At 38.0% G+C, this 13,835-nt stretch overlaps 2 protein-coding genes across 2 annotated transcripts in view; both read left to right on the top strand.

The window, feature by feature from the left end:
- Window positions 1–5,484, top strand: part of LOC126831588 (homeobox protein Mohawk) — an 86,858-nt gene extending 81,374 nt beyond the window's left edge. Inside the window, exons 4-5 of the mRNA XM_050562174.2 lie at window positions 3,609–3,669; window positions 4,376–5,484. Of these exons, the coding sequence (XP_050418131.1) occupies window positions 3,609–3,669; window positions 4,376–4,460 (146 nt within the window). The 3' untranslated portion in view covers window positions 4,461–5,484. The remainder of the gene's footprint in view (window positions 1–3,608; window positions 3,670–4,375) is intronic.
- Window positions 5,485–11,436: 5,952 nt separating this feature from the next.
- Window positions 11,437–13,835, top strand: part of LOC126831562 (coiled-coil domain-containing protein 186) — a 32,538-nt gene continuing 30,139 nt past the window's right edge. The window contains exons 1-2 of the mRNA XM_050562130.2: window positions 11,437–11,529; window positions 12,512–12,739. Coding sequence (XP_050418087.2) covers window positions 12,546–12,739 — 194 coding nt within the window. The 5' untranslated portion in view covers window positions 11,437–11,529; window positions 12,512–12,545. The remainder of the gene's footprint in view (window positions 11,530–12,511; window positions 12,740–13,835) is intronic.

Here is a 13,835-nt window from a genome sequence, read left to right on the forward strand (position 1 = left end):
ATGTGTAAAGTTTTGTGTTTCTGGATCAAAGATATTTCTCATAAACAGTGATTGAAAGTTGAGTAAATTCTTAACTTAAGTCTGAGAATACTTTGTGAACTAGAGTCCTGGGGGTTTGTATAAGTTTACAGTGAAAGTTAGTATTTGATGTTATGTAAGTGAATATAAATAGCGATAAACGACTCATCACGTGATTGTTTAAAACCTGTATAGGCCTAATATAAATTCTACTACAACCCAACAGGTGTCGTCAAACACAGAAGGTTAATGTCGTTAGAATGTAAATTAACAAAACTTGTTTGGTCGACTTTAATCGTCATAGATTTAATTTAAATACCGTCAACTAAAACATAGTATTTACTAGAGACGGCTCGGGATTCAGTTTTGTTGGTTTTGAAATTATTCTCGTGTTATGGGTGAAGTGGGGTCTATCCTCTCTCAGGGATACGTGTATTTGTTTTAGACTCGCCCACTGAATAAATGAAATGAAATTAAATGAATGGGGTTTAACGTCCTACTGTTCTGCTCCTAACTGGGCTAATGAAGACAAGCATACTGTGTGCGATGAGGGACATTTTGCCCGGGCAGCGGCACTATGGCCGACTCTTTTACGCGCACGCCAATGTGTACACGGGACCTCGGTTTTTCGTCCCATCCGAACGACTAGACAGCTGGTCCTATAGGGCCCTCCGTCCTCACGCCTACTGAATAAAACTCCAGATAGTAAAATGAAATAGAATGGACCCTCAGCCAGATTTTTGTGGGCTGAAATTTTTTAAGAGGCTTATAGCCTTATAAGCCTAATGGTTAACCCGGGCCTTTGTTTAACGTCCTGGGGACGGTTGCTCAAAACTCAGTTATTTTAACGATCCGTTAAATTTAAACGGATTGTTATCTTGCTCACGTGTCGTTAAATTTCTGTGGCTGGAAAGTCAATTTCATTATCCGTTAGCTAACGGACTGATTACATTCAATGTACATTGATAACAATTTCATAGAAGTTAGTATTAACTAGAAACTGAAGAAAGTTGAACAGAAAACAGTATAAAAACTCGATAGAATACTATAGTATTTTCCAATAGAAATTTTAACATAAATCTACAGGCACAATTATAGGATTTGCACTTCAAAAACAGTAGAATATTTGGGTCCGTTATTTCCAACAGGTCCGCCAAATTATGTAGAATACTGTAGAATTTCATCCTATATCCGAGTCAAGGACCTTATATAACAATTATTAATCATCGAGCAGGGTCTCCGTCCTGCACAAGGAGAACCACGCTGCAAAACCCCAAGGTGGAATTTCCTCAGCGAGTACCGGTATCGAACCCCTTACTGATTGGTGATCATGAGTCAATGTCTTACTAAGCTAGCCACTGTGGCCCTCTGCCCTATAGCAACGCCCTATAGCAATGTCCTATAGTCATTGACTCAAGTGGCATGGTTTCGATTCCCCGCTTGTACGTCACGAGGAGTAGGGTCACCTGTACCACAGCTAAAAACCCCCCTCCCTCTTCACTGAAATAAAATTGAACCATATGTTAGTTCCGAAATGACCCAGTTTGTGGACGCTCTCTCTCTCTCTCCCTCTCTCTCTCTCTCTCTCTCTCTCCATTAAGCTGTTAATTAGCAAATAGATGCGAAGCACGTTTATACACTGTTCTATTTATCTTAAGTTACATGTAAAAAGGTCATCCATGGGTTTTTTTTGCTGGATGCATTGTGACCACTTAATCTGTCACAAAAAGTTGTTAAAGATACATGATGTAATATTTAGATAAAGAGCTGGTCGTTCTTGCTATAAATAGTTCAAAAATAGATAATGCAAAATGAATATATTGATAATTTCATTCAAATTACTTTATTTTGAGCGAAGTAATCACTGTTTGTAATTTTGAAAAGATGTGTGCATTGATTGTTTATTATCGTAATCACGGTGCTTGTTATTCGAGACTTAGCCTCGCTTCTCCATTTTTAAATTAAATCATTAAATGACCGAACTGTTCTAATCTACTTAATATCGGAGCCATCCGATGGCATCGAGAGTTGATTATGGTCTTGTCATGTTAATAAATGTCTAATTAATAATTTATATAACATTTAAGGCCTAAGAAAGACCTGCTTAAATAATCACTTATTCTACCATTTTATTAGTGACACAAAGATGTGCCCTAGGTGTAATTCTGCAGACGAAGATAATTACCATTATTTTTTCATATGTCCAACCTACTCTGCCCCAAGAAAAATTCTAAAAAATAATCTACACCACCTTAATCAAAATGTTACAATTGACCTGATCCTATATGGCAACCCCTCTCTTTCAGATAATACCAATTCCAACATATTTGAAATAGTGCAAAAATACATAAAAGACAGCAAGAGATTTTAAAACTTTAACATTTAAAACTTAAAATTACACTTCAAAATGTATATATGTTTGTTACTCACTGTCTGTACATATGTCACCACTGTATTGTAAACATAAGATTTAACTATTTTATATGTTTGGAGAGAACTTATATAGGCCTTGCCTGTTGTTCAATCCAATTCAGTTTATTGAATAAAATATTGTTTAAACTAAGAAAGACCTGCAACCGACAGATTTAGTTGGTGCATAATGTCTCTTTAAGCGACATATTTTAAAATCTACTGCAGCCCAGATTCATGATCGAGTCATCTACAGCTGGTTTAATATGATAAATTGGTTGACATTATTTCTAATTTTATGTCAGTCAACTTGTGAACGTATTTATTAAAATGTTGGTTTGTGTGTCAATTGCTGCAGCATTATTGATTAATTCATATTACGAGAGAAATAGGGGTTTAACGTCCTACTTTTCTGCACCGACTGGGCTAATGGAGACGGACATTTTACGAGTATAACGTCCTATCTTTCTGCAGTATGTTATAAGTGAAATTTTAGCTGGTCAGCGAGCAGCGCTACTCTTTTTTGCGTGCACGGTAAGGTGTACATAGGGCCTCGGTTTTTCGTCCTACCCGAATGAATAGACACTTTTCTTTACCAACCAGGGCATACAGTGTACTATGTGGGACATTTTGCCAGAGTTTGTCAAAGTGCATGCCAACATGTACTCCGGATTTTTCGTCCCGTCTGAACGACTAGCCACTGTTCTTGTCAGCTCCTCTGTCCTCGCCACTGACGTCGGAGAATCTCGGCTAACTGCAGGATCGAACCTTCTGGCTAACCAGCCAGTGCTTTATTCGCCGAGTCACCCGCTCCCCACTAGAATAGCGTATTTAAGGCCATGAAATGAAGTAGGATTGAACGTCCTACCTTTCTGAGCCCCCCCCCCTCCTCACCCACCATTTGAAGAGCCTATTTAAAGCCATGAAATGAAGTAGGATTGAACGTCCTACCTATCTGAGACCCCCCCCCCCCCCCCATTTGAAGAGCGTAGTTAAGGCCATGAAATGAAATAGGATTGAACGTCCTACCTTTCTGAGACCCCCCCACCCTCCCACCACATTTGAAGAGCGTATTGAAGGCCATGACTTGAAGTAGGATCGAATGTAATATAGTGCACGATACGGGTTATATATTGTTAGTATTGTCCTCCGTTCATATTATTGTTTGTTATATTTTTCAGATTTTGGTGAAGAAGTAGAATTCCTGACTGGTAAAAAACGTAAAACTACTGAGGAAATGGGGTGAGTAGATTCGATATTAGATCAGACCCGCATAACAACCCGGGATTCGTCTTGGTTCAGTGATAAAAGCACTGGTTCGCTAATCAGGGGGTCTCGAGTTCGCTCCATGTGATCCCCTCCTACCCGAATGACTACACGCACTTCTTTCTCGGGCCCTCCATAATCATGCACCATCGAGGGAAGGATGAAACCTCGCCGGAAAATCCAGAACACTAAGATCAAACTAGGGGTTTTCTGATTAGTGAACCAACACCACATTCATCCTCGATTACAGCGAACATTTCTTTCTGACTCACTAACATGGAGATTAGCCTACTCACCAAACCGCCGTGAATTATCCGTTACCATGGGGGTCCCGGTATTACTCACCGAGACACCGTGCACCATCCGTTACAACAAACCTTTCCTTCTGACTCACTATCCAGGCCTGGAGGTACTTCCGACGTGACTGACCGCGGAGTCTAAGAGGGGGATATTGCGGGGTTCTCCCCCAAGAAAATTTTCAGAGGCCATTTCTTGGCCAATCAGCTAGCTGACGAAATCTCCCGCGCTCACCAGGTTCCCGCTCATTGATCGTGAGGTCGTTGCTAGGCAATACAGCCTATATTGTTACATTTGACAGACGTGTATTATTACATATCTTCTACATATTCAACACACGTATACCATTATATATGGTAAACATTTTTAACTGTTTACATTTCAGACAACAGGAGGATGACATGAGACAAAAAGAAATGGACGCCATCTTTGCCTTGACAAGCCTGGCTAATTCTCGAACCAGACCGTGACGTCATTATTTAAAAGTGCTAATCACTGTACATAGCATAATATATGTAAATAAATAAATAAATAAATAAATAAAAACATAAAAACATATATTATATAACTTGAGGACTGACGGTAATCCTTGTTTTTATCAAAACCGGAGAAATATATGATTGTAATTCGTTTTTTTTTTTGTTTTTTTTTTTATATTTTCATTTGTTTATATTAAACTGTCACTTCATACATATATTGATATAATAGCTGTAGAGAGCGAGGAATTATTCTATTTTAAATCAGAGAGAGAAATCGTTGAATATTGTAGTAGATTTATCTTCATAAAATATTCTGTATGTAAAATTACAGACAGAGAGACAAATCGTTAAATATTACAGTAAATTTATCTTGATAAAAAATTCTGTATATACTATATATAAAAAAAAGATACCCAAGGGAGTAGGCTCGACTTATAAAAAATGGTTTAAAAAAAGAAAAATGGTCTCCCCGTCTATCTTAATCGTTATTCTTCATCATGTTTTTAATAAATCGTTTTAATATTATTATTATTATTATATGTATCAATATCGTCATCTTATCGTATTATTATTATTATTATTATTCATAATTATAAGTTTTATTTACTCGTTGCATTTAGAATGTAGTTATTGAACGAATGACGTCGATGTCCAGTCTTGTCATTATTTTTTTAATTTCTCGATTGTCCAGTTTCTTATGATAATTATCACACTGTAAAATGTTGATTTTATACACTGGATAACCAGATCTGTTCAGTCACCATGGTAATTTGTTCCGTGACCATGGTAACATAAATTTGTGTTGTTATAAGTGTATTCATGAAAGTATATGATGAACCCAATATGTTTTATTTTTGAAATACATGTATATTTAGATGACGTTTCGATTATCCAGCGATAATATATATATATATATATCACCATGGTAACTATAACGTTTTGTGGTATGACGTCAGCAGGTTTTGTCTTGTATAATTTGTTATATTTACAGACAATAAAGGTCATCTACGCATTACATCAATGGTTTCTGTGTTATCGTTTTTATACATAAATATACTGAGCGCCATGGAAAACGCATCACTTAGTTTTTCGTATAACAAAATGATCCTGTAAACATATCTTATTTATTTTGCTTCTTATTGTGAACAATATTCAAATGGGAACACATCAATAACAACACATTTGTACACTTATGGATGTTTAATCTGTAATCAACGGTACTAAGTCAGAGGAGTCAAAACCAAAAGTACGACAGATGTCAGTAGCGCGTGTGTCCTCCACGGGCTCTTACGCACGCTGTGCAGCGACGTCGCATGGAATTTACCAATGTTTGAAAGAAGGCCTGGGGCAAATTGTTCCATTCTTGGACAAGAGCAGCTTCTAAAGCAGCAATGGTGTGCATCTGTGGTCTCCGATACAGACGGCGTCCAATCTCATCCCAGACATGTTCTATCGGTGCCATGTCCGGAGACATGGCTGGCCAGTCCATGACATTGATGTTGTTAGCAGCCAGGTAGTCCATACTAAAACGGGCGGTATGCGGACGTGCATTATCTTGTTGGAAGTGCTGAAGTTGTGGGTGCGCTCGAAACATCGGAACAACAATTGGTTGCAAGACATCATCACGGTAGGCTACAGCATTAACGCGACCCCTGCAAATGTGTAGGGCGGTCCGGTGTTGAAATGTGAAGCCTCCCCACACCATTACACTCCCCTCACCCCATCGATTCGTTTCGAAGACGCAGCAGTCTGCAAGACGTTCCCCAAGACGTCTCCATACACGTTGACGGCCATCAGCGTGATAAAGATGAAAGCGACTCTCATCACTGAAGAGCACGCTTTGCCAGTCTACTCTTCTCCATGTCTGGTGTCCTTGAGCCCATATCAAACGCCGCTGACGGTGATGATCCCTGAGGATAGCTCCAACATAAGGTCGTCGTGCACGGAGTCCTACTTCTCTTAGACGACGTCTTACGGTATTGGCACTTACTGGTCCTTGTTTTTCGACGACTGCTGCACCTGTTCGAGTCGCTGGGCGGAATCTGTCACGCAGATGAGTGACCCGGATGTAGCGGTCTTTAGCCTGGGTTGTAACGCATTGTGGACCAGGACGTTGACGGTCACGTGTTGATCCAGTAACTCGAACACGTTCCACCAACCTTACAATAGTGGGCTGATGACAATTGAAGTGTTTGGCAATAGCACGTGTAGACATGCCAGCCCTGGATATTCCCATGGCTTCATTCCGTTGATTTTCAGTAAGTCTCGGCATCCCTAGCTCGATTCCTTCACACGTCCAACAACAAACTACGACAGATTGACGTTTCACAGTTCATGTACTGCACATTAAGTTGAAAACATGCTTTTAAATGGCTCACACACAATGCTCCACGTGAATATTGGGTTTTTCATGTGCATCTCGTGCATTTTTATTTTTTTTGCACACGGGCCGATATTTTTTGCGTTTGGGAGCATTGTGTGAAACAATAGTTCATAGTATTGCATAATATTATACATACAAAACCACCTAGTAATAAAATATTTGGGAAAAAAAAGTGATGCGTTTTCCATGGCGCTCAGTATATGTTCCAGACCCATCATGTGAAATATAGAACAAGATTTGGCGGCATTTGCTATAATAGCTATCTGATTAAAACACAGATCGTATTGGGTTACTACACTAGGATCTGGAAGAGTTGTTATATTACCAGCGTTCTGGTTGAAGTGGGGGATTAACCAATGAAACGGTCTGTTACGGCCCGTTCTTGGCGTTTGATGCGCTGAACTGTGGGTAAACCACTAGAAACGTCAGCGCGGATTGATTAACCAATGCCTGACGTCATAGGGTCAAAAACCGCTTGTACGACCCCTGACGCGACCTTCCAGTACAACCGGTCAGATCTTGTAGTGTAGGCCATCGAAAGTATAAAAAACGAACGAAATATTGGCCTGTATTTTAATCAAATTGCTAAAATAGTAATTCAAAAATGGATAATGAAAAATGATTCGGCCTATATTGAACATTCTAATCAAACTACTTTATGCTGAGGGGAGTTATGACTGGCTACTTTAATTGTATTGGCCAATGAATGACAGGGCTCCTAATTTAATTTAATTTTTCGCGAATAAGGCGTCAGGTGTTTAAATAGGAGACAACTTTGGAGAAATTTTGAGTTCACACAATCGATAATATGTAGCCCAGCTGGGTGAGCTCACACAAAACCTAAAATTATGATCAGTAGAGGTATATTTAATGACTGTGTCGAACTCAAAAACACATTTGACTAGAACATATATTATAATTCTTAAAGTCATGAAAACCTAAACTAAAACTTTTTAAAGTTTGTTATTCTTTTGATTCTGTTGGTGTTCATCGGGTTTTCCGGCGTGGTTTCCCCTTGTCAGTGGTTCAGGGCGGGGGATCTGATAAAGACAGGTGTCTAGTCGTCCGGATGGGACGAAGAAACAAGGACCCGTTGATACATTGGCCTGCACGTAAAAGATCTCTTGGCAATTGGAATTCGATATAAGCGTAGGACATAGTGCCTCTGCCCGGGCAAAATTTCCCTCATAGCACACTGTATGGCGTATGCCCGTCTTCATTAGCCCAGGTTAGGAGCAGAACAGTAGGACGTTAAACCCCATTTCATTTCATTTTCATTTTGATTCTGTTGGCGACCAGTCTGTCGTTTTAGCCACTTAGTTTCTGCATACAAACAATAAAATGTCTTCTTGTACGTTCAATAAGCGAGCAGAATAACAACATTTTGGGAATTTTTATACGCCCACATTGAAATGTGGTCGTATATTGTCGCCGCCCCCGTCCGTCCGTCGGTCCGGCGTCCACAATTGCTTGTGGACGCTCTAGAGGCTTCAGTTAATATCCGATTGACTTTAAATTTATACACAGTGTTCAAGGTCATGAGACGAAGAAGCCTATTGATTTTCAGCGATAATTACTACCAGAGTTATGGCCCTTGATCACTTCAAAAAATTTTGTGGACGCTCTAGAGATCAAAGTTAATATCCGATTGACTTTAAATTTATACAGTGTTTAAGGTCATGAGACGCAGAAGTCTATTGATTTTCAGCGATTTTTTCGATAATTACTGCCAGAGTTATGGCCCTTGATCACTTCAAAATATTTTGTGGACGCTCTAGAGGTTAAAGTTAATATCCGATTGATTTTAAATGTATACACAGTGTTTAAGGTCATGAGACGAAGAAGCCTTTTGCTTTTCGGCGATTTCCGATAATTACTGCCAGAGTTATGACCCTTGATCACTGTGAAAAATCTTGTGGACGCTCTAGGGGTTAAAGTTAATATCCGATTGACTTTAAATTTATACACAGTGTTTGAGTTCATGAGACGAAGAATCATATTGATTTTCAACGATTTTCGATTATTACTGCCAAAGTTATGGTCCTTGATCATTTTGAAAAATCTTGTGACGCTCTAGAGGCTAAAGTTATCATCCGATTGACTTCAGATTGATACACAGAGTTTCAGGCCTTGAGACGAACAAGTATATTGATTTTCAATGAATTTTGATAACTTGAACAGCTAAATCCACGATATTAAATGTTTCGTATACTAAACGTTAGCATGGGGCAGAACTTTATAAAAACAAACAAATTCTAATGGTTTTCTGATAATTACTTAATGAGTTGTTACTCTTAATCAGATTTTAATGTATTATAAATGTTTCATTACTGAAAAAAGTAAAAATATGCGACAACTCTAGTTGACTGTCCAGAAGATTTAGCTGCTGTGGGCGTATGTTTGGTTGCCTGACAACCTATTTTTACATTAATTATATTCCTTACATGAGGCAGGACGACCCGACCCGACAAGGGTGTTGGAATATATAATTACAACACGTAAATGATGTAATTTAACCCATTAGAGTCGTCTGCTGTCAAGAAAGGTCGCGTGTCTTGTTTCGTTATCCTTTTTGCACCCAGTGCAACCTTGTTTCGGTATCTTGTATTTTTTTTAAGTCGAGGAACAGGTGCTTTATATATATGAAATACATACAAATTGTTCTAGCCTATATGTAATCCGACGAACAATGATTGACAAATGGCAGCGGCACTGATGGGCCTTTGGTATCTAATTGTTTCCATATAATTTAAAATGACTTGGTAGCAATGTTGTAAAAATTCAAACTCGACCCGATTTGGTTTGAAGAATCAGATATTTTAAAAACGGTTTCTATGGCCCAGGACAAATAGCCCAGGACAAACTCCAACTTACGGTATGGTAGGTTTTACACAGTTAGTGTAAGGGCACCGGGGAGGCTCAGTGGGTAATGAAATGAAATGGAGTTTAACGTCCTACTGTTCTGCTCCGAACTGGGCCAATGAAGACGGGTATACGCAGTACAGTGTGCTATAAGGGAAATTTTGCCCAGACAGCGGCGCTTACGCCCCAATCTTATATCGAATTCCAGCTGCCAAGGAATCTTTAATGTGCACGTTTTTTTTCGTCCCATCCGTACGACTATACGCTGTCCATTTGCTGGGTCCTCAGCCCTGCACCACTGACAAGGAGGAAACACACCGGAAAACCCCGATGAACTTTCTCGACTAACGCAGGGATCGAAAACGGGACCCCCTGGTTAGTAAGTCAACGTCCTATTTACTGAGCCACCACGGCTCACTAACTCAGGGGTCTCGGTATTGGCTGGAGAAGTTGCTCGGAATATTTCAGTGTGGTTTCCCCTACAGTACAGACTGAAGGAACTGACAAGGAGCAGAGTCTAGTCCTTCGATTGGGACGTAAAAGAACTCGACAAATCTGGGGAAACATTTCCCTTACAGCATACAGTATGACATATATGTCCGTGATCAATAGTGTCGAAGAATAGGACGTTAAACCCCATTTGATTTCAAGGCGTGAATCAACAATCTTTATATTTTATTTTTACGAAGAATTAAATGATAAACATCGATTTAAACATTGTCCGTGTTGGTGTAAGGGAAACAACTCATGTTTACGTTGGGGGTCGTAGTATCGGTAATTTTAGGCTACCCGAGTTATTTTATAAAAAAAAAATTCTATACTATTACCCCCCCCCCCAACTAGCTTTAAAAAAAAAACTTTTAAAAAATAACTTTTCTGTTATTTAATAACGCCATTTCGTAACACATTCGGTCTATCTCGATTCTCAGGTATATATTGTGAATACTTGCTCCACTTGTTGATATCGTTTAAAGAATTAATTCATCTACAGCTACTGTTCCACAGAGAACAGACATGAATATATAGGCGCAGGAGACTGGGGGAGCGAGGGGAGGGGGGGGGCACAATAATTGGGCAAGTACAATTGCAAAAACAATAGTCTTGCCAATAAAAAGATAAAAAAAAAATGTTCAGCATGAGAATGTTTTTGCGGGTTAGTGGCTCGACCTTTTTGGAAGTTGACCTCTAGTGAATCCCAGGTGGCTTCTAAACGCGCAATTCTGTTTCGCCCCCGTCCCGCCCATCCAAATTCATCAGGCTCCAAGTTGAATAAACGACATAAAATACAAACAACAAAAATCGAAGAACCGTTATTGAAACGAGATGGGTTTTAACGTTCAACTGTTCTCTTCCGACTAGAGAACCGTTAATCAAGTTCAACATAAAACAGTAAAAACAGACCAAAATTATGCAAAATTATTTATTTTTGCAAAATTTGAAAAAAAAAGAGGAAAATCTGTGTAGTTTCAACACTTTTATAAATGGCTTTTACGTGTACAACTTGTAGGCCAAGTTATTAAATTTCCTGGGATGGGGTCGGGGGGGGGGGGGGGCTATTTAGTGAAAATCTAAGCACTGGTCTGATCACAGAACTATATATAATGTGCTTAACTTTGAACCTCACTCGGAACTCGGAACATTCGCATGCTGAGACCAATGCCATGGACCTTTTGATTTTTATGGAAAGGGGAGCTACTCTCGCTAAACCAACCGGATGTTGTCACATAGAAACAATATGGCCACTTTTACTTTTAGCAAATGTTTATTTCATTTGTCAATAAAACCAAAACAATAAAGACTTTCTGATCGTCTAAGGTAAAATAAATATTTGAAAAAGAAACACTCAGACTCAAGCGCTTTCTCTTCTGTCATGGAAACTTCGATTTGACTTCCCATTTGATGAGACACCTTGAGTTTGACTTCCCAATCTAATAAAATTAACGGTTTTATTTTTATCGTCTCATCCGAGTCATCGCCGATGAAATAAAATTATTTATTTTTACGGATTTCTTTTATTTGACATACTTGCCCATATACTTTATGTTCTGAGTTCAAACTTCAAAATAGTCTCAAATGTGAGGCCCTTTCCCTTGACTTTTTAGGTAGGCCTATTCATTTCGTAAAGGAAGTAGACAAATAGTGCATTTTTTTTTGGGGGGGGGGGGGCACAGTATTTACCATACTGATGGCAAACAAAAATGAAAGCGCATTTTTAGCTGTAGTAATTATTTTAAAATGACGGAACATCCTTACAGTCAAAAAATGAAATTGTTGATTTTATTGCATTTTGCATGTTGATTTGTTTTATGTACCGGTAATGATAATCTGCCTTCATTGAAAATTTACATTTCTAGATAAAGCCAGTTTTGTGTTCCACTCATGAAACAAGCCAAAATTTAAACTAAAAATTTTAGAAGAATAAACTTATAATGTAGACCTAAACAATCTGACTTTAACTTTAATAATATAGATCTTAACTTATCATTTATAAATAACACATTTTATCAACCCAATTCAGTAGTTTATATTGGCCTTCAACTCAATTCTGTAGTTTATATTGGCCTAAATCAAAGTAATTTAACTCCTTTAAAACAGGAAAAAGATTCACAAGCAAGTCTGGACATAAAAGTCTAGGGCATCGGTCACAGACTTTGTCAGGCAAAAATTATCATTCAACTTATATCAAGCCTGAACATAAGGCACACATCACAGGCCCAAATTATTATACAACATACAAGTGTTTTATTATAGTTGAATTTATTAGATTGCTGTAAACACAAATTTCTTTTCATTGTAGATCACAGTTTTATGAAGTAGAATTTGATATCAATATGAGTGCTAATGTTGTAAACTCTCCAAACACTCCTCAAAACCATATCGTCTCTATGCCATCATCAGATGCAAGTTACCATGACAGTCCTATCTTTATACCAGATTCTGTACAATCATCACCTCATCAAGGAATCAACCATAAGTCTTATTTTAATATGCAAGAACTTGGCTACAGTGGTGCTAAACGCCCAAAGTAAGTACCGTAGATCACTTATATATTTTATATGGAAATATATTGTCGTCACTCGTCACCATTATCCATCTGTTCCATCCCAAATTCTTGCACTCACTCTTAAAGCAGTCTACGGGTAAGAATTTCAAAACAATAAACTATAACACATACTAATGGAAGAACAATTACTGATTTATTTAGGCAACTTTTCGAAGAGTATTCTCTCAACGTTTTCAAGCGAATACTCTTCGAAACATTGCTTAAATAAATCAGTAATTGTTCTTCCATAAGTATTTGTTATAGTTTATTGCTCTATCCAGTTATTAAATGCCTCTAAAAGATCAATTTAAAAACAAAACAAAATTTTTCAATTGTTTGGTATTGTGCATTTGTTGCCCTTGACAAAGAAAGCTTATAGATAATTGCTTACCCAAGACAGAAGATGCTCGGACAGTCAATTAAACCTATAAAATTGATATCATTGAAACATTGTGCACCACATTCTATGGGATAGAATTATCAATACTTTTACAAGCATTAGGCAAGAAATAAATCTGCCTATTGCAGATCTTTCTTTTGGCCGCAAATGTGATATAAATTACTAATTAGAAATTTATTCATGTGAAAAGTCCATAATCATCTCTCTAGCACTGTAACATTGTTATTGTTGACTAAACAACAAATAACTGTTATAAATGAAAACATACGACACTAATAGATAAATGTCGTCAGTTTATATACATAATGTTAGTAGCCTAATCAGGCAGTAGTTAATTAAAGGTCACCGGAAAAGCATCATTTTTTGTTTTAAATAATGCAAGTAATTATGTCAACATATCCTTTCCATAAGTATAACCCGAACTTGAATGTCAATATTACCTGCAACAGGTAAATTTCAACATTAGTAATTTCCGCTGTTCTCCGTGGGTAATCGTAACTTTCCGTCAATAAGCAATCCGTGACGTCATTTTAGTCCTTCTGCACATAGAAATATAGACTAGAATATGAGCAAGGACTAAAATGACGTCACAGATTGTTTATTTACAGAAAGTTACAACTACCCACGGAGAATGGCGGAAATTACTAATTTTGAAATTTACCTGTTGCAGGTAATATT

The sequence above is a fragment of the Patella vulgata genome, chromosome 9 (genome assembly GCF_932274485.2).
Source record: "Patella vulgata chromosome 9, xgPatVulg1.2, whole genome shotgun sequence".
NCBI classification, from domain to species: domain Eukaryota; kingdom Metazoa; phylum Mollusca; class Gastropoda; family Patellidae; genus Patella; species Patella vulgata.